The sequence below is a fragment of the Microchirus variegatus genome (genome assembly GCF_963457635.1).
Source record: "Microchirus variegatus genome assembly, chromosome: 3".
Lineage (NCBI taxonomy): Eukaryota > Metazoa > Chordata > Actinopteri > Pleuronectiformes > Soleidae > Microchirus > Microchirus variegatus.
This window is the reverse complement of record NC_139804.1, coordinates 22,991,274-23,019,144: the sequence shown is the minus strand read 5'-3', so window position 1 is coordinate 23,019,144 and position 27,871 is coordinate 22,991,274. Positions and strand designations below refer to the sequence as shown.

At 39.7% G+C, this 27,871-nt stretch overlaps 2 protein-coding genes across 2 annotated transcripts; both read right to left on the bottom strand.

Moving 5' to 3' along the window:
* Window positions 1–63: 63 nt before the first annotated feature.
* Window positions 64–8,113, bottom strand: tbrg1 (transforming growth factor beta regulator 1). The gene is made up of 15 exons (XM_083886470.1): window positions 8,014–8,113; window positions 7,594–7,731; window positions 7,288–7,345; window positions 7,109–7,191; window positions 6,970–7,006; window positions 6,604–6,666; window positions 5,564–5,797; window positions 5,359–5,429; window positions 4,853–5,097; window positions 4,624–4,760; window positions 4,380–4,526; window positions 4,116–4,213; window positions 2,244–2,354; window positions 1,893–2,038; window positions 64–366 (listed from the first exon to the last, which is right to left on the bottom strand). The coding sequence occupies exons 2-15, from the start codon at window positions 7,710–7,712 to the stop codon at window positions 278–280; spliced, it is 1,638 nt and encodes a 545-aa protein (XP_083742596.1). The 5' UTR covers window positions 7,713–7,731; window positions 8,014–8,113; the 3' UTR covers window positions 64–277.
* A 1,468-nt stretch (window positions 8,114–9,581) lies between these two features.
* On the bottom strand, window positions 9,582–26,301 carry LOC310925034 (uncharacterized protein; the record flags this gene model as incomplete). Its single annotated transcript, XM_083886901.1, has 29 exons — window positions 9,582–9,685; window positions 10,185–10,288; window positions 10,443–10,608; window positions 10,713–10,837; window positions 10,921–11,107; window positions 11,363–11,524; window positions 11,606–11,731; window positions 11,830–11,978; window positions 12,063–12,190; window positions 12,936–13,052; window positions 13,143–13,200; window positions 14,835–14,880; window positions 16,481–16,623; window positions 17,211–17,307; window positions 17,417–17,479; window positions 18,522–18,641; window positions 18,741–18,844; window positions 19,004–19,164; window positions 20,678–20,782; window positions 21,198–21,259; window positions 21,717–21,820; window positions 22,096–22,252; window positions 22,481–22,614; window positions 23,851–24,022; window positions 24,117–24,275; window positions 24,375–24,500; window positions 24,787–24,935; window positions 25,440–25,678; window positions 26,167–26,301. 29 exons carry the CDS (start codon window positions 26,299–26,301, stop codon window positions 9,582–9,584), a joined length of 3,702 nt encoding a protein of 1,233 aa, XP_083743027.1.
* Window positions 26,302–27,871: the final 1,570 nt, after the last annotated feature.

Sequence of the window (27,871 nt, the reverse complement as noted above, 5' to 3'; positions counted from 1 at the left end):
ATGTCTTACATTCAGACTCACAAAACCCAGCTTTTACTGGTTAAACAGAAACATCTTAACATAATCGCAATAAATCCAAACATGCAGTCAACTTGTTTTTTGCAAAACTTTAAATAGCAAAGCAATATGCCATAGAACAAAATATGTCCGCCTGTCTGTCTGTCTGTAGTAATCCCCACTCATACATAGAGCACATAATGATTATTCAGACAGAACCACTGTATTAAAATTGCTAGCACACATACATAGCAATGCTGTTTGAGCGACACTATTAGAATCAGGAGCTGTAATATGAGGTAGAGGGCTTCATGGTAGTGGGGGTCAGGTGGTGCTGATGAGACGAACTAGGAGACTGTGGCGTCTGTCCTGAAGAAAAGCACACAAATAAGTTAAGGAAGAAGAGTCACAATGTGGTTGAGAGCAACTATCGTAGCAGCATAAGGTAATGAAATGAAAGAAATGGAAAAAATAGTACTTTTAAATAATCAGCAGACTGTTATTTTGAAAACCTAACCTTACAGTTATGCGACTCCTGTAAGGGAGTGCAAACATTTTCCTTCTCATTTTATTGCTTACATTCATGGTATACTGTATTGTTTACAGCAGAGGTTTGGAGAAGCACTTGGGTGGGTAGGTTGTGTTATTGATAAACAACAGAGCAAAGTAGAGCCTGCAGTGGAGCAACTTCACTATGACAGTTTGACCAGCTGTTTAACCCTGTCTCTGTATGTCTCATTGGTTCTGTCCAGACCTGGTATAAATATCCCCCCTCAGCCAGATCACATGAACTATAGATGTTCTCATCTAGCATTAAAATGCATCCTGGATGAATCTCCTGTGAACACATATGATCGGATGTGGCTTCCCCACCCTTTATTCAAATACATGCTGATGTCAAGACTGTGTACATTAATTGATTAACAAGTCTGACTGCACAGATGAGTGTGCTGTCAACATGTTAAGGCTGCGTGTCTGTAACCATGATAAAAATGAAATCATACAGTGACCATGGTTAATATTGTGGAGTGCTTTTGAGTGCAATTATGCTGTGAAACTACTACTGCTGACTAATGTCAGCTGAAGAGGTGATCTCTAATCTGTCCTGAGCAAGGTTATGATAGATAATTAAAACTAACGAAATAACGAAAACTAAAATTATAAAAACATGTTCATTAATAAAAACAAAAACCTAAAAAAACTAAACGTGCTTAGTTTAATGTGATGTGTCTAACGAGGATTATTTATTATTATTAATAATAATGTTATCATTATTATTATTCATGTTATGTTTATGTACGTCTTTGTTCTGTTATTTTTTCACACCGACTCCATCCAACCTCAGCACTATGATGCACATTTGCAATGCATTTGATGCATTTCAGGTTATATTTGATTCAGGGATGGTTGTTCATCCGTCAAAACTTTTAAAAATAAATTTGTTTTTTAATCTTGCAACTGGCAAACAGTCTATATTACAAACAACTCAAACAAACACTAAAACTAATAAAAACCATACTAAAAGTAAGCATTGACAAGAAATAAAAACCCATAAAAACTTGCAAACCTGCTCTAAAATCTAATAAAAGTCAAAACTAAATAAAAAATAAAACTTATGAACAATCCAATCCAAAACTATTATGACCTTGGTCCTGAGGATGAATTGAGTTCAGGGATGTGGACAAATGCATTCTTCACATCAAATACAGGACTCATTAGGACCTGTACTTGGCATAATCTGGCTGTAATCAAATCACTGAGGGGTCATGAATTAATCTGTTTAAAAGGGGCAACTGCATTGTGGTTGCTTCTACTGCTCATGTAATAATCAGGGTCAATGCTATTAAAGTAAAGTGCACACACTATAACCAAGATAAATGTAGTATATCAGCAACCTGTGATATGTTCTGTCTTGATGTTCTCATCAAAGCCTTGGTGTCTCTGGTAGGCATCGAAGTTGACAGAGGCATCGTCCTCTGATAGGCTGTGTGGAACCTGACCGTCACCAGGGCGACACACTTCGAAGCGAATCCATCTGTAACTAAATAAACAAAGTACAAATTGAATAGAGGTTGGCCTGGTTCTGACAAACTTTAGATGCACTATGCACATCTGTTGTCAGCATGATTCCATGACCTAAAAATGTTAACTTCACCATGGCCTGCTAATATTTCCCAGTTTGCTTTGCAGTTTCTCCTGTCTTATTCTCATTAATAATCCATGCTTGGTAAGCAGAGTGCACATACTTGGTACATTTGCGCGCTCCAGGACAGCTTTGGATGAGATTCTGGATGGTGGGATGAGAGAAGCCAAAGAAATCTGCTCCTGAGGGCACGATGGGCACCACACATTTGGAACTAGGGGAAGGACAAGTTTGAATGAGTACATTATAAAGCCATGGCAGTCAGACACTCCAGTGTCCCCAATCTTTCTATGTGTCATTAATATTTGCTCACCATCATTAAAATGCAACAGTAGATGCTATTAACAACACCAGTACTTTTCCTCAGAGCCAGTGTTGAGCCATACTCAACCCCGCTAAAAGTAGTCTTATATGGCACTACGTAAATATGAATTTGCACAAGAAAATTGCCGGGCAAGCAGAGCTTTTGAAAATTTGTGGTAAAATTTGGGCATTTTGAGGCTTTCTGAAGGACCATTATGGTGACTCATGAAGTAAGGGCAAGTAACTCAAAATGGAAAAAAACAGAAAAATTATTGTGCCAATTTTGTAACATTTATTTTATTTTATTATTTTTTTTCAATATAATTTTGTTGTTATGGCTGGGACTGTGTGTACTGACATCACTTAAGTCAAGGCATTGCAATTGAGGGTGCCCCTCATCTGGTGCGGGCCTTTTTTTTCTGTGCACCGCCCCTGCTGACTCTGCTTCTCTCTCTCCTGCATTGTGCGCCACTGTAAGCGGACCCTTCGTATAGATGGAATATATAATTTCTCTGTGTGCAGTTTCATCCCCACTTTCATATATGAGACGTACATAATGATCTCTATGAGGATCGAGTGCAGTCGCGATGAAATACAGGGGATCCGAGTAGATCTTAGTAAACTGTTGATAGATTCTCAAGAGCGCACTTTTCATTGTTTTTACTGGGTCTCGTTCTTTCTTTAGAAGATGCTTTAGCGCTGTAATTAAGGGAATAACAGATGCAACAGTTCTCTCGAGTGGCTGTGTGCGTCCAAGCGTGTGTGTGCGTGGAGTGCGAACGAGGTTGCGCTTAAGTTTACGACAGGGGTGGGGGAGATAACGCAAGCGCTACCTAAATGAAGACGGCATCTCATCCAGTCAAGATCACTATACTTCACTCTGGTGGACACCTAACGAGCGCATGCTGGCAGCAAAAACTATGGCCAGCACGCGCCCGTCTATACCCGCGCGTCATCACAACATCGTTTCGGTGAAAAATAGGGCGTCTTTAGGGCGTCCTGCCTAAAAGTAGGGTGTCTAATTTCTTATTATTTTCAGTACAGTCCCTAGGACGCCCGGACCCTCCGCTGGCTAAACGCCTGTTGGACAGCCACCATGGAATGACTCCGCTGGTTGCAAAAGTCAGTTTGAATGGAAATCTATAGGAAATATTTCACTTGATTTACAACGTCAGTAAATATTTAATGGTCTCGAGCACTAGTTTTCCATTTCGAGGAAAATAGAGGATAAAATGTGGCACATATGCGTGAACACCACGATGATTGAGAGCTGACTTTATCCAATAGTTGTCTGGTCAACAGTGACATAAATTGTAGCAAACCTCAACATGACACCAGTCAAATTGCAAATCATGAAGCTTTTAAATTATTTTAACTGCCATTTGCAACATGTTGTGGCACAAAACTGGCTGCTGGGGAATTTATAAATGCAATGAGAGGAGAGAAGAAATAAGTATGCAGACTGTAGGTAATGTAAGACTTTCACAATATTATACTGAAATGTGTCTGAGGTGTATTGCATAATAATAGCAGCTTAACAAATATTGCTTTGCATGAGTTTCTCCAGTAAGTAAGATTAGCAAATGAATGTCCCGTGGCTCAAACCTGATGAACCGAAAATGTGCAATTGCAACAGGGTCTGACCACAAAGGCTTGTGGTGACTGTCTGTACCTGACAGATGCGATGGCCTTCAGTAGGTTGGAGTGGCACATCAGGGCGGAGGAGGCCACAATTGCATTCTGAGGGTCTTCTTCAGGCACAATCTCAAACTGGTGGGGCAGTGTTTCAAAATGGTTAATGCAACTACCACTGCAATGCAGCAGTCAGGCTGTGTGTTCCATTGAATTGAATAGGAATCAGACAATGTTGAAATAAACAAGAATACAACTAGATTACTGAGGCTTTAGCTACTTGATCCGATGTAACAATCTTTACCTTTGGACCTGTTCCTCCATCTTTAATCTGGCAGGTGTACAGGCACTGCTGGTCGGGGTTCTTCATGCTGGCAAAGAATCGCGTGCTGCAGAAGCCGACGGGGTAAATGGCACACTCGTCATGGAATGACATTCTGTCTGTGATAATCTGCAGAACAGCCATATCAAGTTTAAGTCATCGCAAGAACACTTAATTAGAGATGTTTATCTTAACAACATGGCAGTCATCATCATATGACACTGACCTCTCCCAGACTGTAGACTGTTAAACCTCCTAATGTAATGGGGAAGACAGGTCGACCCGATGAGTCCAGAGGGATGAGCTGCACGAGCTTCCGAGACCCGTCAACTAGCTTTCTCTTTTTAGATATTTTCTTTGGCACTGGACAAATATGATGCAAACATGATCAGAACAGCTGTCTTAAATGGTGAAATTACAATTATCATTAAGCATTTACAGTGAAAAGCACTCACAGTCTTCCTTTCCGTTCTCCCTTGCTCGCTCTTTCCTTTCCTTCTTGGGTTTTTTAAGAGTACCTTCTTCGCCTGTTAACGCCACTGATGCCAAGTTGTGTGTCGTCGACAGACCTGAAGCCCCTGCAGCACCTGAGGTTTGTGCCACAGGTGGCACAGGCGCATGATGGGAGCTTGAGCTGGGTGTGGGCAGTATCTCCCCCTCTGTCAAAGACTGGTACTGCAACAGTGATTTCAGTAAGAACCTGAAAACAAAGATGAATGATAATTACAAATTAATCATTCAGGAAATGTTCTGGAACAAATCTGGTTCAAAAATCGACATGACATAAGATTTTGTGAAAAATAGAAATGGCCATATGTTATCACAGAGACAGATACATCATTCAGTACATGGGATTACAAAGGGAAGGAAAATGCAGGATAGGCACACAACAGATGGTTGATAGCACTTGTTATATAACATTTGAAAATTATAGGCACAACATTGAAGCACATTCACTCACCTTCGCTCCTCCTTTGCCCTCAGAAACTTCTCTTCTAAGAGAGCAACTTCATCGCAGAGAGCTGCATTCTCCTGAGATTCAAATATTAGTACAAGATTGAAGATAATCAAAGATCTGCATTGGTTATTCCTTCCTGGGAGTTACTCAAATTCTATTAAAGTTCAACAGTTTTAACCAATACTGATTTATAAATTGGTTCACTCACAAATATCATGGCACGTGCTGCTTTGCGCAGCCTGAGGTACTTGAGTCGGTACTTCTCATTCTGGTTTTTGCGTGAACCTCTCTTCACCTTGGCCCTAAGCTCAGAGGAGCCGGCGGAAGATGGGAGGGCAGCTGCCGAGGAACCTGAGCCGGAACCGATAGCACTTCGGTGTGGAGAGTTGAGGAAAGACTGAGTGGTGAAGGTCTGCAGTGCCTGCTGCCGTTCCTCATCAGTCTGTGAGAAGACAAAGTTGGAGAGGGGGACAGATCTTTTTATCAGTGCTACCTAGGCCATACCCGAGGCCTTCAGGGGAATGAGTGAAAACACAAATGAAAACGTATAACAAAACACTGATAATTGATATAACAATGGAAACAAAATGTGCATGAGAAATACATTTAATAAACACCCTATGAAATGTTATGAAATGATCAGCCCAAGCGATAATTCTCCACCGCAAATAAAATGTGCCTGCGGTAAAACTTTACAGTACAGTAACAACATGCTAATAGTACTGTAATGAAGTTGTAACAGGGAGGTAATATTGAGGTAGTACCATTGTAATTCTAGCTTGGAAATATCAATGGTAATTTTGTGGTAATAAGGAGATATTACCAAAGCAATGCCCAGGTAATAGTGTATAATGATCATTACTACACAGACTTGATAATTACCATATTATGAAGTCGAAAGACATCCTACCTTACAGTCTCCACACCTGTTCCATTGTTATTACCAAGCTATAACTTGGTGATTACTATAGAAATATGATATTACCATAATATTACTTCCTTTCACAAAATGATTACCATATGTTACTGTACTGTGTTACCGTACATGCTAATTTTGAAGACGGTGAGATATAATTTTCAATAAATCAAAAAATGATGTCTATATGGCAATATGTATCCAATTATATTTTTGGGCCAAGGGAACAGCTACAAATCAGAATTTGTTCTTGACAAACAGCCTGGAATAAAGGCTCAAATGCATGTTCAGGGGTTTGTGTGAAACTGGCAGTAGTATCCCAATTAACTCACCAGCAGTGAAAAGACTCCATTTCTGTTCTCAATCCTCTTGAATCTCCTGCTGCCTTTTTGTGTCTGAAACATATGCGAGACTGAGGCCAAATTCAGGGAGCTAGAAAAGCCAAATCTGCCTCCATATTTAAACAAAATTGTATTGTTATGAAATACAGCTGGTTTAGACTTGTGCGTGTGAGTTACGGGGCATCCTTTGGTTTGTTTATGAATGGAAAAACATGGATGAAGGAAAAAAGGCGCAACAGAAATAGATAAAACATGTGCTGTAGAAAATTAACCAACACAAATGCAAAGTGGAGGTGCAAGTTATTATGCTCAACAACAGGGGTTGCTGTCAGACTGAGTTTTAAACACCCTCCTTACCTCACGGTACATGACTGCTTCCAGGCTTGATTTTGCACTGCAAAGAAAAAAATGTAACATAAAGGTTTAAGTATGCAGTGACTGTTTCATGATTTGTCTTAGCAAATGGATAAATAGTAAATTGAGAGGATTAATGTACTTGGATTGAACAAGGCCTCTGTCAATGATTCTCTGTTTAATCTCCTTTATGTGCATTGGACGTCCTGCTTCCTCCAAGACAATCTACAGGAGAGGTAGATTTCAGAAAATCAACAGTCAACACTCGATTGTGATTTAAGTGACAGTGCAATAAAAATATGTGGAATAAACGGAAAAAACCTGTGCAGCATCCAGCCATGTTAGATTTGGCTTTTCTGCAATTTCACTGGGTGCATCACTGCAAAGTGGAAAAAGCTCAGTGTCATCCAGTGAACTGGTATTTGACTTTGAAAGTCAATGAAAACATAATCAGTCTTACAGCACACACTCTCCATAGTTTAGAACTTATGTTTTAAGTTCAAGAAAATGGATGATACTAAAACGACTACACACAAAACTACACCGATCCACTGCTGGCTTTCAATCGGCAATCAGCTTAAGTTTGTTACCACCATGTGCTTTAAAATACAAATATATTTGAACAACCTCTCCAGAGTTTCTGCGGTTCCCGACAGACTTGCTATACTGTCCAAAGCAGGAAACAGAGAGTAGTTCCCCTGTCCATCAGCCTCCATCTCAGACTCAAAGGTGTTGAGTGACTCCATGGGAGACGGGGACAAACCGCTGCCCAATGAGGAGAAGAAGAGACATCCGTGAGACTATGTTTCAGACTATTGCGAATACCAAACATGCATGTATGTTTCAAGCTTGTTTCCTGCTTGCCCTTCTGTCAGCAAACACCTCGCACAGTCAGCTACCATATACCACAGGAAACAATGCACGTGGACATATCAACAACACCACTGATGCATGTACATTCTAAAACAGTATAAATGATAACACACATATACAAACACAGTAATTGAACTACGGCTAACCAACAAGCTCACTTATTTCGTTTCATACCCAAGATTGTTTGTGTCCGGAGCGGAACCTTCTTCGCAGTGTGTGAAGATAAAAAACGAACGTCAGCCAGCTAGCTAACAAAGCCTATCGTAAACCCGGCGCTATTCTGCAGCTGCGCTGACAACACAAGAAATGTTTAAGTAATAATATCAAACCGTGAGTATCGGTGGTTAAAAATGTAACGTAGGTTAACTGCAAGAGTACAAATCCCCAGCGGACATGAATAAAAAGCGAACCGAGACCGGATATCCGGTCTAATACATCCATGGGTGGAACTTGCCAAAATAAGGTCACAGCTTGAAAAGAAAGCATGTAATTTATGTTGTTACAATAACATAACTGATGTCAGATAATTTATGATTTGTGTCAAATAATTGTCAGTGTAAGGTAATTTTTTTTTTTTTTGTAGAGCTCAGAGGAAAACACAGAAGCCAAATCAATCAATTAAAAATGACGCAATGGATTTTACCTTGAAGTGTTAAAATTAATAAAATAAAATAACAAACCACACACCGTGAACATTCACCGTGAACATTTGTCAGTTTAAAGGTGCCAAATGTCCAAAATCACAAAACAACTAATGTGCAGAGAAAAAAATCGTACAGGGAAATAATGTGTCCAGAAATATATTTTGCTGTGCACAATGCTGTGAAAATGACAATACAAATTGAAGCTGAAATTTATGGGATAAATATCTCAGAAATAAAATCAAAACTATTTACATGGCATGGTACTAGTCCAAAGAAAACAGGATGAAGTTTTTTTGAAGCCCTCATACTTTCATTTCACCTCATTCCTTGGTTTGGATTTGTTAGGCGCCTAAACCTGAATACTACTGCAACAGCAAACTATTAAATGTATCCATATTCATGCCAGATCTGTTGTGTAGGACTAGATGTTGATGTCCCTAAAAAAATAAATATACATGCAACACCGATGACATTCTGTGGGATGGTCAATTGAGTGATGGCATCCTTTGGGTTGTCAAGTGGGCGCCCTCCTTCTTGGGTGTTTCGCTGATAGTTCCCACAACACCTCAGCAGTGAATCGAATATTCATGACACATTAATGACTCATCTCTCTTTCTATATGTTTTTTGTGGCTAAACAAACTCTACTTCTAAAATTACCACATCCAGGAAAAAGACAATGTTATTTTCACGAAAGAAGAGTTCAGACATGATTGAGAGCAACTCATGGCTTATTATTGTCTGCATTCTTTTTATTGTGTAAGGAAATCCTGTATCCTGATGACAAAAAAAATGATTTTGCATAACTCCATTTGCACATTTATTTCACTAAAATGAGGAACTATAATTTAGTACTTTCATTCACCAAAAGTAAAAGATTATTGGGAAAATTGACTGAATTATCTACTGACCTTTGCCTCGTGTCTGCCTTGTTTGCTATACAGAGCATGTCAATAGTCAAGCAGAGAGACTGCAGAACATCTCCATGTATCCATTTTTGAGAACAAGTTCAGACATTAAAAAACGTTTTTTATATGTAAAGGACTCGTTCATGATGTCCACGCTAACTGCAGATACACTTAGGGACTTGGCATCTCCACTAGTAACAGTTAAGCCAGCCGTAGTTGAGCAGAGTACGCATCAGTCTCTTTTGTGGCAGGTAGTATTCGGTCTGTCTGGCTCCATTTGAGAAATAGAGATATCCTGTGGGAGGGAATACACATTTGTATGATTATGCAGCTACTCTTAGAGGCAAATTAACTGAAATGTTGGTAATAATGGCAGAACAACCTTGTCTGTGATCTCTGTTTGGCCTAAATATGATTTGATTGGCTAGTGCCTGTGCTGAAATATTTTCATCACATGATTTGACTGTCTGACAAGCTGACGCTAACATTTGTCAACAACATTTCTCAACTTCTGCTGTATGTAATGTGATGTAAGTGATGCAATGGATCCATAATACAGTTTAGCACACTGTGCTCTTTAAAATGAATGAGAAGAGTGTCAGTTGACGCCTCCAACGCATACGCGTGAATCCAGCATTATAGAAATATAGAAATGACAAATTTGATGACAAACAGTTGCCTTTTTAAACATCGTTTCCCACGAGTGTAGCTTTCAACATAATTGTATTTATGTGTCATTCTATCCAAAGGTGATTTGGGGATTGTAAGAATTGAAAGAAAGAAATGTCTCTCACCATAATTCTCAAAGGCTGCATCTACTCTGGAGCCAATATCAGGAATGTCTTGAGTGATATACCGTGGATATCCAGAGTCCATTTGTTTTCTCCTGTCATCATAGCTACAAGAGAGAAATGTGAAGCAATTTCAGATGCTCAATAAAAAAAAAATCACTCTGTTATTTTTATGTTATCCAATAAAAGCCAATGGGTGAGTACATGCCATGTTAAAACCAAAATAAAAATGACCATTGACATGCCATGACCAGCGCTCACCTCCAATATTGGTTTTTCACAAATATAAGTGTTTTCCCAGTTGTTGGCACATAAACAGCTGCGTCAACCTTTGTAACTGAAGAGGGGAGGCCAAGGGTGGCGATAGACTTTGGATAGCCAGATATTTTTGTCTTTGCGTAAGCCCGTATGCCCCAGTATTGACGACCTGCACAGTTTGAGTTTATTATTATTATACAATGCAGACACAGCTTTACAGTTAAATGAGTATAATCAACATGCAACAAAATGAACAAAACTTTGAAAAATTACCTTCGAACAGATACAGCACATCATTATATGGGACTTCAAAGGCAGCATCAACAGCGTTGATCCCGGGCCATTTTGTACTCACTTTAGTGAAACGCAATCCAGAATAACCCTTCCTCCAGTAATATCTAGGAGTATGAATTGAAATATAAAAATGTTGCATTCACATTCCAAATAAATGCACATTTATTATCATAGTCTGAGAAGATACCCGCTTTTAAAGAAGTACAGGTCTCCCCTAACGGAGGTAGCAGCATCAAACACCAGGCCACGGCTGCACTGCTCATCTCTGGGATTGGGCAGAGGGTCTGGTCTTTCTGTTGGCTCCTCTGGTTCTGGTTCAGGTTCTGGACGACGAGTTGGTTTTGGTCGTACTGTGGGAACTGGTGTTCGACTTCCTGGTGCAGGAGGAGGAGGAGTAGAAAAATCAAGAAGCGACCAAACTGTACGATCCTCAAGCATCATATTTTATCAGCCATTGATGTAAAGGAAACAAAATATGTACAGTACTTAGAAAGATTTAATACCACTAAATAAGTGACTATCAAACATAAAACCAGAGTAAATATAAAATGGCTCTAGGTTAATTTGTATGCTGTTTGTTATTGGCCTGTTGTTCAGTGATTCCAATGTATATGCCTTTTTTTTCTTACCATAGAGCGCTTGAACCCCACGTTTGTCATCATCAGGCAGTCTGTACCGATTGGTGTTGACATACTGATAAGTGGGATACATTAGTGCACGCCTGTCCCTGGAGTGATCCAGGCCCAGAGCGTGGCCAAACTCGTGGGCTGCCACCAACAGCAGATTCACGCCTGAACACAATGCATATTTGAATAATTTATGGCATTTGACAGAGAAAATTTTAGGACTACATAGAGGTTTATTTTTTGTACCTCTCTGGGCAAGAGTCCAGCTTTCATCATCGTCAAAGTGTGTGTCTCCACCCTGGCCTTGTCCAGGAGAGTTAGCATGAGCCAAGACTCCGCCTGCCCCATCAAAAGGGTAAAAGTCCCCATGATCTGCAACAGCATAAAGAAAAGAAAGAAAATAGAACTTCATATCATGTCAAATTTGAGGATATAACTGAAGCAAAAAAAACACACATCTTATTACTCACATCCACCCTTGAAGAGGATCATGATGTCCGCAGTGCCACTGTAGATCTGTTTGAAGTCCAGTGGGATGACATCGCTGTAAAGTTGGAAGGCTTTGGTGATGGTTGCATCCACCTGACTCTGGGTCAGCTCTGTAGTGTACTTGGTGATCCTGTTCAAAGCATAAATCACTCAAGTTATTACAATTATTGTGTCATAGGCACATTTATACATCATTGTTAACCACAAGAAATACCTGTATGTGATTAGCCTTTTCTGCCATCTGGGTTTTCCGTGGAAGTGTCCATATTGGCTGATGTCTGACACGCCACACCTCGGTGCTTTCATCACCTCCACGGTCTCTTTATTCAAGATGCCAGTCACCTGGTGATCAGAAGATAATACAAGGTAAAATAGTGCACACTTTAAGAGTTTAACATTGGGAATAGGGATATAACAATTGAATAAATAGATGAGTAATTGACCACTAAATGAACTATTTTGATAATTGAGTAGTTGGTTTGAATGTTTTGAAATCAAATCAACTTCTCTGGTTTAAGATTAGTGACATCTAATGATGAAACTCCTCCCTTTCTCAAGAGGAAAACTATGGTGGCCTTTGCATATCAGAATGAATGTTTTCGCCAGCAATTGGGTTTGTCTTAATGAGCTTCTCATCAACATACATGTTTCAAAGTTGGTTTATGCATCAGGTTTATGAAGGTGGCCATTTTGTCCACTTGTCTGCTATAGAAACATGACAGCACAAGATGGCAGACTTTCTAATATTTCTAACATTTTATGGTCCACGTGAAAAAGCTATATTATTATTATTGAGAAAGTAATCGACAGATAATGACACTAACGAAAATAATCAATAGTTGCAGCAATAATTGGTGCATTTTACCATTCATTGGTAAATTTGGTCATTTGTCATAAGTCATGCTATATTTTCTTTGAAGATAGAACAGTTTATCTTATTAAACTGTGGAGTTGTCTATATTTTAAAGATATTTGAAAGTACACCCAACTGCTTACATTATATACATATATTTTATGACTTCATACCTGCTCACTCGTGTAATATGAGATGTGTTGAGAATGAAAATATTTCAGTCACTGTAATCACCTCCAAGCCAAAGAAAGCCTGCATGGTTTCAAGGTCCTGTGTGAAGGTGTCGTTGACCAGGCTTCTCAGAGTGGAATTTCTCGTTCCAATATCACCATAGAACCGAGAAAGGAATCCCTGATGGAGAGGACACGTCATTTCAGCAGGAGATGATACTCATACAGGCTGCTGCTACACAGTATAGATGCAGAACATACAGCACATTACCTGTGCCACGTCTTCATCCTCTGATGAAACCGTTGGAGCAGCAGTAGGAGCCGCCTGACTAAGTGTAAAACAAAGCAGCAACACTATCCAAAAATCAGTGAGAGACATCTTGTTAAAATATCTCCTTCTCTCATCCACTCTTCCCTTGTAAGAGCAGCCTCGGCAGTCTGAGGTGTGCATTCTAATAAAAGCTAAGCAGATCTTTCCAGTCCATAGTAAGATAAACACATGCCAATAGGAGGGGAGTGAAGAGTGGCCCCTCTGATAACAGTGGAAGGAGATGATGTGATTGGTTAAACCTAACTCTTTAAACATTTATGAATCAGTAAGATTGAGTTTTGGTCTCTGTTATTTTGTCTTTATATTGACATACTTTCAGGCCTTTATCCAACCTTTAGGGTACCAACCATAGCATTTGTCATGGTTATATCACGATACCTGGGTGCTGATTGAATTTGTCTTGCAATTTTGATTTGTTGCAGTTCTATATGTGTTGCAATGTGTTATTATGTATAATTGTGATTTTCTTTTTTTGTGTGCCTGAAACCAAAAGTGAATGATACATTGGTAAAAGTTATAATTCTTTAATCAATGCTCACGATATGTCAGACAGTCTGACATTTGTCTAAAATGAATGGGAAAACAGAATATTTTTCTTTTGAAGTTGTTGTTGCATTTTGCTGCCCCTGTCCAAGTAGAATATGTGTAATATTCCATAAGTATGCTTTAGCTTTGCTAACTCAGCGTTCACTGAGCTAAAGCTGTAAAAGAAACAATGCTGGCCCAAAATGAATAGATCATCTCAAAACAAAACACAGCAAAAATGAAACTAAATATGTATTTTCAAAACCCTGGATAACACTGATGAACAGAGCTTCCACTACTTTTTGAGATAAACTGGCAACTGTTCCTTTCAGCCATTTCTGTTCATCAATCATTTCTTCTATATTTACAGTTTTGTACATTTTGCAATCAAGATACTACAAACAACATGCGCCTACAAGCAGCAAAACTATGACTCCAGTGACAAACTGAAACATGAACAAAAAATCAGCAACAAACATCACTGTCTGTTCACATTGTTCTTGTGTGCTTTTGATAACCCTTAATGGACACTGACCACAGTTCAGTTTAGGTAAACATGAGCGCTCTGTACACAGTCACACACAATCGTACATGAGACACTGGTGACGGATCAACGAAACTCCCTCTCTGTGGCATTCAGGGGATGCATGTGCTGTTGCTTTGCACAAATTTCAAGAGCATACATTTATTTTTTTTGCTTTAAAATCTTCATGAAATTGTGAAGGGAAATACATATACGGCGTGTTTTACTCTGCCTCATTTTCCGGACACATGTAGTTATAGGCTTTGCTGTTGCAGATTTTAAGAACCTATAATGAGCGTTTTAACCACAACACACAAAAAAGGTACTCTTGGCACTGGGTTTTCATTCTGTACATTTTTACACACATGAGGTGCAATATCATGCCCCAGGGGCTGTCAGAGATGTGAATTACACACACGTATGGACTTGTTGCACAAGTCTAAACTGTAATATTGTGGAAATTATTATTATTTTCTTGTTTTTCTTTGCTCATCTCAGTTCATCTCAGGATGCGTTCTCCATTGGGCAGCACTGTAACAACTGAATCAACATCTCAACCATGAATTTGCAGGAATGATCTTCACCGCTCGATTTTTCCTGAAGTCAAGAAGATGAGAAGGAAGATGCTCCCTGTCAACAGATGATCAGAATGGTTTCAAGGATACAGAAAAATGTATATTCAGTTATGTCACAAGCTTAGTGTGTGTGTCTGCCTCAGTAAAGCATTGTTTTAAAACTAAGTAAAAGTGCTTTTTATATGGAATCACGTGTAGTGTGCGGTAAACCACATCTATGTACCATCTAAACATGGTAAAAACAAGAAATTACAGCTTCCATTTCAGTTGTTTTCTGTTTGTATTCTGCTCCTCAATCTGCGTTTACAGGCAGCGTTGACTCTTGCGGGGATTCCAGGCCAGTCTGTGTGGATCAGTTTGGGGAATCCTGGGTCCATCCGTCTCTTGTGCTCATCGTATCTGAGGCTGGATCATTCAAACTATTTTGAATGGTCATTTGTTTTCATTGTCCAGCTTACGTTAGAATTTATCTGCAGGATATGGACAGTGCTCCCTTCTTGGACTGCTCAGATACAGTGTTGTGTTAAATCCTGAAGAATCACATTTTAATCATCATACACACTGATTTACTCCATGAGGTAATGATTTGTTTTACAATTGATTTGCTCCATCAATTTGCTCTCTTACCAGGTTCCAAAGGATTACACTGAACTGAACCTTTGCCCCTACTGATGCAATCATTTACAGAACGCCAAATCTTGATTGTAATAAGTAAAATGGTGCAACTGCAGCTGTTTTAATTGAATTATTTTCCCTGTATTTCTTACTGTTTCATATTTTGTAGTGTGTATGTGTTGTGTATTATTGAAGTGAACTGAAACTGGTGAGCTGTCTTGGCCAGGTAGAGATTTCTATTTCCAAGGGATTTCCTAGTTAAATAAAGGCTAATTATTATAATAATTATTATAGATATATTATATCTAAAAAATAAATAAAATATATATAATGTAATGCTTAATAACTTATGTGCGAGTTTATTTTTTTGCTTCCATTACCCTAAACTGAATATATTTGGATTTTTAAGTTTTTTTAATGAAATTTGGGGAATATTTTGTGACATTTTATGAGCAAAATGATTCACAGAATAATCAAGAAAATCACAAGTGGATTGATTAATAAATAAAAGAATCAATGGCTACATCACTAGATTCATTTGACCCGTACAGCATTGAAACTGAATGAGCGACAGCTCAATATTGGAATTTTCACTTCATGGGTTACGTTTACTTCGTTTTTTTCAAATGTCAACATTTGTGTTGCAAAGCATGTTGGCCTTTAAAAGGTTAGCTGTAATAAAACTGTCCAGTGAAGAAAACCGTTTTCCCCTGCTCGCCGATATTCACGGCAGCGTCAACTCGCCTGACGCTGGAGGGGAAACCATACTCATAGATGGAGCCAGCACAACTTTTTGTCTTAAGCTAGCTGAACCACCCAGTACTTATGACCTAGAAAAACACAACCGTGTCACTGCATTCTGGGATACATGAAAAACAGCAACATACCACAAGCACTGCCGAACTTCGCTTCGTCTCTTGCATGAACTGCAACACTTAAGTTGCACAAGGCTGTAATTTGTGTGCAACATTGTGCTCTCCTGTAAATCCTGCCTTATCATGCTGACGAAGCCTAAGTGATGCTTTGCAGACTGCCCATACCAGTGAAGACGTACGCCGTGCCTTTGGTAGGGATGTCATAAGCGGCATCAACGTGAGAACCAATGCTGGGTAAATATGTGCTGCTGTGGCCCGCACTCAGCTGATTCCAGTAGGTTGTCCATGTTGATCTCATCCACATGTACCTTGATGAATTGAAACAACAAGGTTCAGTCACACAACAATCACATGAGTGGGTCAGCAATCCCGCTTAAACCAGATCATACCTGTTTTTAAAGAAAACAATATAATTTCCAATCATAGTTGCTGCATCAAAAGAAAAGTCGGGGTCACCCTTTCTGGGAATGTTTTGGCTTTCCACGTTTTTGGTGGGTTTACCTGAGGAATAATAGTATGAACAACACCCATACTCTCTGTAGGTCAGTTTTTGAGGGGGTCGTACCTATGTTCCCCGGGTCCTATGTTCCCCGTTTTTCCCAAAAAAGGTCCACTTTGTATGTGACAGGGGAACATAGGACCCTTTTTTTGAAAAAGGGTAGGGTTAGGATTAGGGTTAGAGAAAGGGTCCTATGTTCCCCGGTCACATACAAAGCGAGGAACATAGGACCCGGGGAACATAGGACCCGGGGAACATAGGACCCAGGGAACATAGGTACGGTCCCGTTTTTGAGCAGCAAATAACTTAACATTTGAAATGTCTTCCTCACCATACAGTGTTTGGATCCAATGCACATCATCCATGGATATAGCGTATTGCGTACTGCTGTGATACCTGTAGTTGGGGTACATAACAGCAGAGGGTTCCGTGGAGTGAGTCAAACCCAGGGAGTGACCGAGTTCATGAGCTGCCACAGCAAACAGGCTGTAACCTGAAACACGACAACAAACATCCTGTCAGTGCATTTAAAAGAGGAAATAAGCAAAGATTTAGACTAACCACTGTTGCCACATTTCTGCCTGTGGGATTGAAAGCTTCACCTGTGCCTCTGGCCACACCCTCATCAGTGATGTCACACCAGGTGCTTTCCATGTCAAAGACACCTGCTGTGAAATCACTGTGTGGATTGTGGCAAGAAGTGTCAACACAGAGCCATGCAACATCTTTCCACCTAATTATTTTACACCAGAAATAAAGGATTACACTGTTTCCACAATCTGCAATAGCTTTTCTCAATCCAGCTACTTAGTTTGGCAGCATTATGTTGAAACTGGGGCCACACGGTTGGCACAGTGGTTAGCGCTCTTGCCTTTGCAGCAAGAAAACCCATGCAGCAAGAAGCACTGGTTGGAACAAGGGCCTTTCTCCATGGAGTTTGCATGTTCTCCCCATGTATGCAAGGGTTTTCTCCGGGTTCTCCGGCTTCCTCCCACAGTCCAAAAACATGTGATATGGGGATTAGGTGAATTGGTCACTCTAAATTGACCGTAGGTGTGAGAGTGTGAGTGAATGGTTGTTGTCTCTATGTGTGGCCCTGCGATGGACTGGCAAACTGTCCTGGGTGTACCCCGCCTATCGCCCTTTGTCAGCTGATATATGCCCAGCACCCACCGTGATGGATGGATGGATGTTGAAACTGACCCAGAGTAAAATACTATGATTGATTCAAGGCACTTTTTATGGTAAGGTGTACAATAAGTGTTTAGCCTTCTATATTCAGTACTTGAGTGCAAGGTTTGCAATATAAATAGACAATGTGCAATATAAATAAATGTACATTGCACTATTGAGAGCAATGTGTGATTGGTATTTTTGGTATTTTTTGGCAATGGTATTTTTAGATTATTTATATTATTGCCACTTGTGTCTATATGTTTGTAAAGTATTAATGTGTAGTGGTTTATTACTGTGTACATTACAGTGTGTTTTGTTACAACCAGAAACAATGGTCTGAAACATTCACATGTTCACAAACTTCATCAGTGTGTATTTTCCCTATTTGCAAATGAGATAAAAACAAATAATTTATTGAAACAAGTAAACACAAGTTGCAGTGATGTCCATGGCTTAGGGTCACCTTTTGTACCTTTGTACTGCATTTTCTGTGGAAATGCTCACACACAGGGTTTGACTGACAAACCTTGCCTCCCTGCCGTCCACGTTTCATCTTCATCAAAGTGCACGTCCACCCCATGCCCTCTGCAGGCTGAAAGGCGTGAGCCAGCACACCCCCGGACCCATCAAAGGGAAAGAAATGTCCATGAGCTGCAAAAAACAGAGGCGAAAATCATCACCAAATCATCTCTCTGTTGTTATGTATTTTAAACAGTGCCATAGTCCCTCAGATGTGGTTTACACATTTACTTCTGCGGGCGAAGGAAAAGACGATATCGGCTTTTCCATGGTGGACTCTGATGAACCTCAGTGGTGCTGCATCACTCCACAATTGTGGAGTGTATTTGGCAATCCTACCAGTGAAAACCAAGGTCAACAGTATGTGAGAGTGTGCAAAAGAGTATTTTTTTGCGACAACATATTAAATAAAACATCTCACATGTATGTGATGGTATTGTTCCTCCATTTAGGCTTTTTAGAGTAAAAGTTTAAGTTTTCTACATCTGGGACACCGCACCTCGGCTTTCTCCAGTGTGTGAGGGTCCAGGTGGCCTGATTCTCTCAGACCAAAGAAGTTCTGCATTTGTCTGATCTTCTCCTCTGTGGTCGACATGGACCTGATTTGTCTCTGTCCGTGTCTGGGGATCAGGTTATAAAACCTCTTCAGGTAGCCCTGTTATTAGAGGAAAAAATATTTTTTACTGGAAATGGAATTTTATATGTGTACCATGGGATGTGCATGGCTGTAGTGTTTAATGACAGAGTTATGACAAAAATGAACAAAAAACACCTGGGGATTATTGTTCATCGTGTATCCAAATTATTTCTGCCATATTAAAGGTCCCATATTATACCCTATTTCTCCAAGTTAACCTATCGTTCCCTGGTGTCCTAATGAACATGTCTGTGACATGCTTTGGTCAAAATACCATAAGGATGAAGCGCCACAGCAGTTCAATCACCCTGCCAAAACAGCCCTGGTCAGAATGCTCGATTTAGTAGTTTCTCTCCAGGTAAAACGAAACTTAGGGACAGGAAATGACATCAGCCACAGAGGCTACTGGGAGCTAACATCAGTTAGCATTTGGAAAAGTGATCATTTACAGGCTCTAGCAGGCACATTGCCATCATATATAACATGTATCCACTGGACAGATAAATCCTCTGAGGCTGGAAGTTTGTGTACGACTCTGTGCTGCACTGTGGAGCCAAGAATAGAAATGTTCACGCACTTCCGGTTTTTGGATACCGTTGCCCTCGCCAGCACGCTCTCGTGTTTTACGGACAAAGCGGAGCTCCGAGAGACAACAATTCCAGGAATTTTGCGCATTGTGACGTCCCAATGAGAGTGCAAGTCAACATCGTGTGTTTTATCTCCTGTACTTAGACTGAGGAGGACCACAAAAACATGAGTGAGTCATCTTTTGTCACACTCTGCGGACTGACAGGACCTCCAGCGTCCCAAATATAAGGATTTAAATGATTAAAAACTTGATTTAGCATAATATGGAACCTTTAAAATAAGGCTACACACTGGTTCAGTGGACAGCATTGTTGCCTCATAGCAAGAAGGCTAGACTGAGGGTACCCTGACTTCCTCCGACAGTTCAAATAGAGGATAAGTTGAGCACTCTAAACTGATCGTGATTGAATGGTTGTTTGTCTCTTTATGTTGGCTCAGCGATGGACTGGCGACCAGTCCTGGGTTTAACCTGCCTTATTATTTGGGATTACTGAAACTGGGACAACACAAACAGCAGGTGTCGTTTCGTAAGTGTTTTTTTTTTCTGTGTCACAAATGAAGAAATGTATCTTGATATTGTAAAAACAAAATATGTTACTGAATCTTTTTTTTCTTGTATTAAATAAGGTGATAATCTGACTTCTATATTTTGTGACTGTTGTGAAGACGTATTTTTGAATCAATTTCTCATGATAACTGATTCAGTTCTGCAGACAAATTGGTATTGACACATCTGTATTAAAAGCTTTCAGTTTTTTTTAGTTTTAAGCTTTCAGTTTAAAACTAAATTAGTCATTATAAATATGTTCAAAATGATTAATAACATGGATTGGATACAAATTCGAACAGTTTTGTATATATATATTTTTGATTTAAATGTGGAGTTGAATTGAACAATCTGTTTTTTTTATACAAATTATAAAACAGCCGTCTATGCACAAACCTCAGCTAGCTCCACGTCCTCAGGCCTCGGCTGTTGATCCGAATCAATGGCTACAGTCCATGATATTTCCACAAACACCAGAGAAGCTAAAACAGCTTTCCACAACTGGAGCAACATCATGTTACAAGCGTACATTTTCAGCAGGCTCCGTATGTTTTATATGGGATCATTGCGGGGGGGGGGGGTTGACGGGCAATTGCATATCCCTAAAATGAACAATCCTGGTATGTAGACCTGTGTCTATACCTGCTTCAATTTTCTGGAGGTTTTGTAGACATTTTATATTCCAGTATATAATGATGTGTGTTGTAAATTCTGAGAGCTTTTTATTGTACATGGAAATACCACAAGCACACACACACATGTTAGCTTCACATCTTAGTGTTTTATTATTGTGACAAAATGTGGCCACTGATGAATGAAATCATTCAAAACTGAACAGTGTTTATTGTAATTTCTGTGCCGAGCGTTCGCAGCCATTTCAACATCCAAGCCAGGAGTTTGCTTTCTCAACTCCGACGACAGCTTTTCGAGTGTAGTCATATTTGTAGACTTGCGGTCCAACAAAGAAGTAGATGAAACCTGTGATGAAGAGAAATTCAAGGAGCAAACAAAGCAATATGCATATTTCTTTTTTTTACATATTCTGCTGTCTAGAATGTTACTGCTGATGATGAGCGTCTCGCTCTCAAATATTCACTGTTGCTTGCAGTTAAAATTACAGTATATGAAGGACTGTAATTGGTAAATTATACAGCTTAAATCATAGAGGGGAACAGTGTGTTCTGTAAAATCTTAACTGTGCAGGGCTGATTAAAAAAAGAAATGCAATCTGCAAAAGCCATTCAAGCTACAGACAGAAATATACTATCTGCTAAATGTAAGTAGATTACTGCACTTTTCATATCACCCACTGGGTTCAGTTTAAGACATTTTTCAAAGCGTTTTGCATTTTATTCAAACAAGTGTATGATACAAATACAAATGTAGCCTAAATCAGTTGAGAAGTACATGATTTACAGAGAGAACATATTCTCACCATCTTTATGAAGCGCTGCATTGATTGTTGAGTTCACTCCCGGAAAATCCTCGCTGATATACTTTGGGTAACCAAAATCCATAACCCTTCGGTTCTCATTATAACTGGAAATAGAAAAAAAAATGTGATCATCTTTTCGTTTCATACAAAAGGGCAAAACATTTGAATGAGAGATGTAAGTGACGGAGCGTGTTGTGAAAGGACTGGGTCTAAGTTTTCAATGTCCAAGTTTATATGGATCACTGCTTTGAGTGCAGCTCTATCCATTTTCATAACACAATACTGAAATAGCTCATCATTCAGGCTAAGATAAGGAAGGCAATGTGATATACAATGCATTTATTCACTGCTAAAGGTGGAACTATACGTCTGTATTCACCTCCAGTAAATGTCATGCATGAAGAAGAGAGTTCGTCCTGTTTTCACAATGTGCACAGCAGCATCAACGTCCTGCACCCAGGCTGGAAATCCAAAGTGTTTGAGTGCTCGAGGCTTTCCCCTCATCTGTGAGCCTTTCACTGTCCAGAACATGGATTCTGTCAAAGGATAAAGATACAGACTGTTGGAAAGTTGCAGCATTGTTTTTAATTTTCACTTCATGCAGGGCCCTGACTGTTTGACGGCTGTAGAAATTAATGTATCATTGAATTAAGAATAAAGTTGTGAGACCAATGGTGATTGGACATTGAATTTAAAATAAGGATGAGATTTATTCATGGAGTGAAATAATGAGTGTCACAGTTCAAAGTCAAAAGATAAGTTACCATGAATGAGATAAGCCGTGGATCTGCGAGGGACCCAGAAGGCTGCATCGATGCTTGTTTCAATCTTGGGCATGAAGTTGGTGATGGGACCTTCTTTGATGTCATACTGCTTATTATGTTTAATCCAGAGATATCTGCAAAAGCAAGTTACATTCTGATTATTGTGTTTGCAAATTAACTTTGCAACAGAAACTCATTGGAATCATTGAGCTACAGCCACAGTTTAACTTTCAATTGGACCACTGTCTTTGGGGCGAAGTGTCCGCAACTACATTCAGTGGCGATATGCCTCCTTATAGCTTATTAGGATTAGGCATTTTATATCACACACCAAAAGCTGGCACTCAATTGTCATGCTGAGTGCCATTCTGTGTCTTTCTACCATCCATTAACTTAAAGAAATATGTCGCCAGAGCTTTAATTCACAGCACCAAGAACAGTTTGGCTCCAGTTTAACATATGCATGCAGTAGTAATGGGTATTTGAACCACATTATCTAGTCCAACTTTGAGTTGAACTTCAGAGTGACATTTAGCATTGAAGTGTTTTTCATTATTATTTTATACAGCATAGATTAATTCTGAAGACATTAGAACTATGAAGGAATACACTAGACAATAAAGTGTTAAACAAACCAGAATGTGCTATATTATTTTAGATTATTAATCTGTTTTGCTTTGCACCCACTTAGCATTCTCTCAATCACTTTCATGAGGTATCACCTGGATTGGCTTTCCCTTATAGTTTAGAAGGAGTTCCATGAGTTGCTGAGCACTTGTTGACTGCTTTGCCTTCGTTCTCAGAACAGTTTAGAACAGAACAGTTATTGTTGAGATTTTTCCGCTACCTACATAAATTCTAATCTGAGGTGATTTCTAAGGCTGGTAACATTGGATTGACAAACCTTTATTTTTAAAGTAAGGTCAAACTTTTGTTTCTCTTTACTTAGCTGAGTGGTTCTTACTATAATATGAGGTGGAAGACGAGTCAAATAGTGTTATTCACTGTATAGAACTGTGTAACAACAAGTGACAACTTCATTAATCTGACAGGGGGAATGCCAGAAATGTGCGAAGCTGTCATCAAAGTAATATGTGACTTTTGTTTAACACCTTTTTGTTTAAACACAATTTTCCGTTAAAGCTTTGACGTCTTCAGTATAAAAAACACCACAGAAAGTCATAAAAAATAAAGAACAAGATGATGTGCCTAGACCTTTGACTGGTACTGTATTTTGAAAATCTGGTTTGTCACACTAACAAAATTATACAAAAAGAGAAATTCTGCTGTTTTAATTTAAATTTTCTATAAATTAAATGAATGGACTGGATATTCTTCTTGGCTTTGAAATCTCAAAGTCACGCAGTTACCTTTCTCTAAAAAAGAATGTGGCGTCCCCAAGAGTGGACACTGCATCAAAGGTCAAATCTGAAGCACATCTGTTCTGCAGGAGTCGGGGGAACAGGGATCCTGACATCCAGGGGTTATACTGAGAACTCCAGCCGTACCTTGGAAAGTAATTTGGACGACTTCCGGCTCGTCCTAATTCACAACACCACACAGTTATCTATTAGGCAGCAGCTGCCCCAGTATTCAGGTTTAATCAGTCGATAGATGAATCAAACGTTTTTTTTACTGTAAAGTGCGTTGATATTTGCTACATCTTCTCTAGATAACAGGTTGACTGGATGGGAGGATTTGTATGTCGGATACATCAGTGAGTGTGGGTTTCTGGAGTGCTTCAGGCCCAAAGCGTGGCCGAATTCATGTGCCGCCACCACGAGCAGATTATAACCTGCAATTGCTCAAAAAGAAAAAAATGCAAGGAAAATTGCAGTCAAATGAACATCTCTACAGTTCTACAAGTTAGTGTGATTCAGGTTGAGTTCCGCACCTGTTTTTCCTGCTGTCCAGTGCTCATCGTCGTCAAAGTGTGTGTCACCACCGACACCCAAGCCCGGACCAAAAGCATGCGCCAATGTTCCTCTAGGCCCGTCAAATGGATACAGATCGCCGTGTTCTTAACAATATGGGCCGGGCCAAACATGAAACACAAACCACAGAGAAAACCATTTTATTTCATGCCACTGGAAAATTACAGCCCTCTGTTCACCTCATCTAAATGAGTCCTCACTGCATGTTGACGCTGCCCCAGTTTGCAGCTAAATACTACTGTCATTATCCATGTGCATGTCACACTCTACCTCTACTGTATATCTTTATTTCTATGTGTGTGATTATAACTGTACAATGTAGCATGAAGCATCTTTCACCAGTGTTTGTTATTAAACTAAAGAAAAACCCACCATTGGACACAAACTCGACCATGATGTCAGCGTTGCGGGTGTTTGACCTGATAAATGTCAGGCCGCTGGCTCTGGCCCAAATGCTGAAAGCTGACTCAACCAGAGAGTCCACAGAGCTGCGAGGCAAATCCCTGGTGTACCTGCCAATGCTGCAAAGTACACATCATATATCGTTCATTAATGAGCATGACTAGATTTGAATTACAAAAACAGCTTTGTTTCTTATATTTTCTCTGTAATTGTGCATTTTTCTTATTTGCTTTGTTCTAAATCCTGTGGACACGTGTCAATCTGAAATAGCTCTGGTGAATTGACAGTTTACATAAATTCAAGGGTGCATGGAGTTTCTGGCACGCCCACAATCCCATAATAACATTCAGAGGCAGGACTCCCAAACCCAAAATCTGTCAACCATCATGTTTTGTGACAGTAGCTCTTCCATATTCCTGTCAAAGTTTTAATTGTCCGCTTGTTCGAATGGTTTCCCACATACTTGGTGGGTGCCGCATTTTAGGAACTTTTTTTTTTCGTCTCGCAAGTTGAGTCTAGGTCACACATGCCTTTGTCTTACATAAGCATAATTAAGTAGCACTTAAGCAGTAAAAGTAATAGCATCTCAATCATTAAACATCACTTAAAGGCCACACTCATACCTGTAAGTGAGGACATTCTTATTCCATCGTGTTGCCTGATTGTGGCTGTACGCCTCCACATCTGGAACGCCACATCGAGGGCTCCTCATCACGGCCAGCGTGTCTGCGTCCAGCTCACCCGTTACATTGATCCCAAAGAAAATCTGCATGTCTTTCACTTTGGAGATGAATGTGGGCTCACTCCGCTTCATACGGCCCAAAGGCTCTTTTTGCAGATTGTAATAGTGCTGAAGGTATTCCTGCGAGCAAATTAAAAAGCCTCATCAGATTTGCATCCATCTGGTAGCACAATATTTCCATTCATATTTTCTGCATAAACGTACTAGTCTGCAAAGTCATCACATTCACAACTGCCTTCTCTAATTGCAACAGAAAAATCGCTTCACAGCAGTTAACTGAACAAAATCTTAACATGCTCAAGTGGTAAATATTTCCCATGCTGGTTGTCAACAATTCCTTAGATATTAAGGATTCAGAAAGAATAAATAAATGCAGCAAACTTGTGCAGTAATAGAACTTCAGTAATAGAACTACCAGAGGGTAGTGCAGTGACTTACCTCCACCCCTAACACTAAAACAAAATAAATAAAAACAATAACCGAAGCAATGATCCATGCAGTGCTGTCCAGTCCACAGTAGAATGTTTTTGCAACTGCACGTGATGGGACCTGAACAAGAGATGTAACACACTCAATCTCAAATATTCGTCATGCAATTATGCACTTACTGTGGCCAGCTTCAGGTCAGCCTGTGGTTCTGTGGAGGGAGAGCTCGCTACCTCCGGAATAACTGTGGGTGCCGGGAAACATGGACGGGCCAGCAGAAAGACCAAGACACAGCAGGGGAGCAGCATGACATGCATTTCACGGACTCAGCACTACATGGATTGCAGTGCACCGGTTCTCGTTAATGAGAAAGCCTTTTAAATGGCTATTGTGACTCATGCCACTTGCAAATCCAAGGAAAGCCTCAGACAGTGCTATGGAATTAGGGAGGGGTTTGTAGACAGCCAAGGACAGCAAAGAAAAAATAAAAACAACAAAATGTCATTTGGACAGTTCTGCGACATGCTTACTGAGGGGTAATTCAGGAGCGTGGTTTTGAATGTAGTGTATGCCTTTTAAATATGAACAAATGTCAGTTTTAAAACATTAAATCCATTGTCAAATGAACTCACACAGAGCTGAATAAGCCCAGCAGTCTTGGTCTTTACATTGCACCAGTAAAGTCAAGACAGGTTGGAGTAACTGAACACACAAATAAGTTTCAGAGGTCAAATCTACTGCTCAAAAAGCCCAGTTCATCTTGTCTCTGCCCATCCCTGCTCCCACAGTCAGGTCTGATAGTATTGCTTGACAGAGCTTGACCTGTTTTCAGACCAATGGACTTGGGGAACAAATAATTTTTAAATAATTTCTGTTCACAAACACCAAAAAGAGCCAAAATAATAACATTAACAACTCTGTTGTGAGTTTCACTCTGCAACTGTACGCTCAAAGCAGATTTTGGTACAAACTAAAATTGTTTTGATGATGGTAAATATGATAGAAATGAGTATAGGACGCCAACTTTGTGGTATGACTACAAAATGCTTATTCACAGACAATATAAAAAAAAAAACAATGTGAAAACAACATGAGACAAGGTACGTCTGCATAAACCTGTCAATATTTGCATGATTAAAAACAGCAGCTCTGATATTGAGTCAACAATGTGCTTATAGAATTTCTACATGAAACTAAACTTAACTTACTTGAGCAACACAATAGTCACGGTTGCACTTCTCAGTCCCACGCATTTTGCAGACTCTCCCAAAATAACACCGTCAAATCCATTCTTGCCCGTTTTAGCAAACATATGCAGGACCTTTTCGATGAGAGAGTTCAATGGAGGGAAGCTGAAATTTAAGGGGTGGATTTAAGGCCTTCGAAAAAGAAAATGGCTGTCAGCCAGGGTGCTCAGACTGGCTTGGGTGGTGCTGCTGCGGTCAATTCAAGCTGCAATTACAGTTGATTGGTCATTGTGGTGCTTTACAGGCACAACAGCATTCCTCTGTGGGACAACATGAGCTGACTTTTTCCAGAGTGTGGAGTTCTATTGCAGATATTTTAAAGAGACTTGTGTCAGCCTGGTTTTATGGTCTGAGTACAGTCGCGGTGATGAAATCATTTAAAAAGCAGGGGTGAGGACTGAGAGTTTACTTTAGGTGAGAGACCTAGAACATCAGTATCTATTTCAACAGTCTCACCCTGGAACGACGCCACTGACGCTACACCTGACATGATCAATATCTGACTGTGAGAATGTAATGTAAAGGTTCGAAACGCTTCTTCTATGGTTTTCTACATAATGTTGTTCTTTAAGTCACTGTACATCTTTGGATGAAAGTGTTGAGTGAGAATAATAACTACTACAGGAGACATCAGATTATT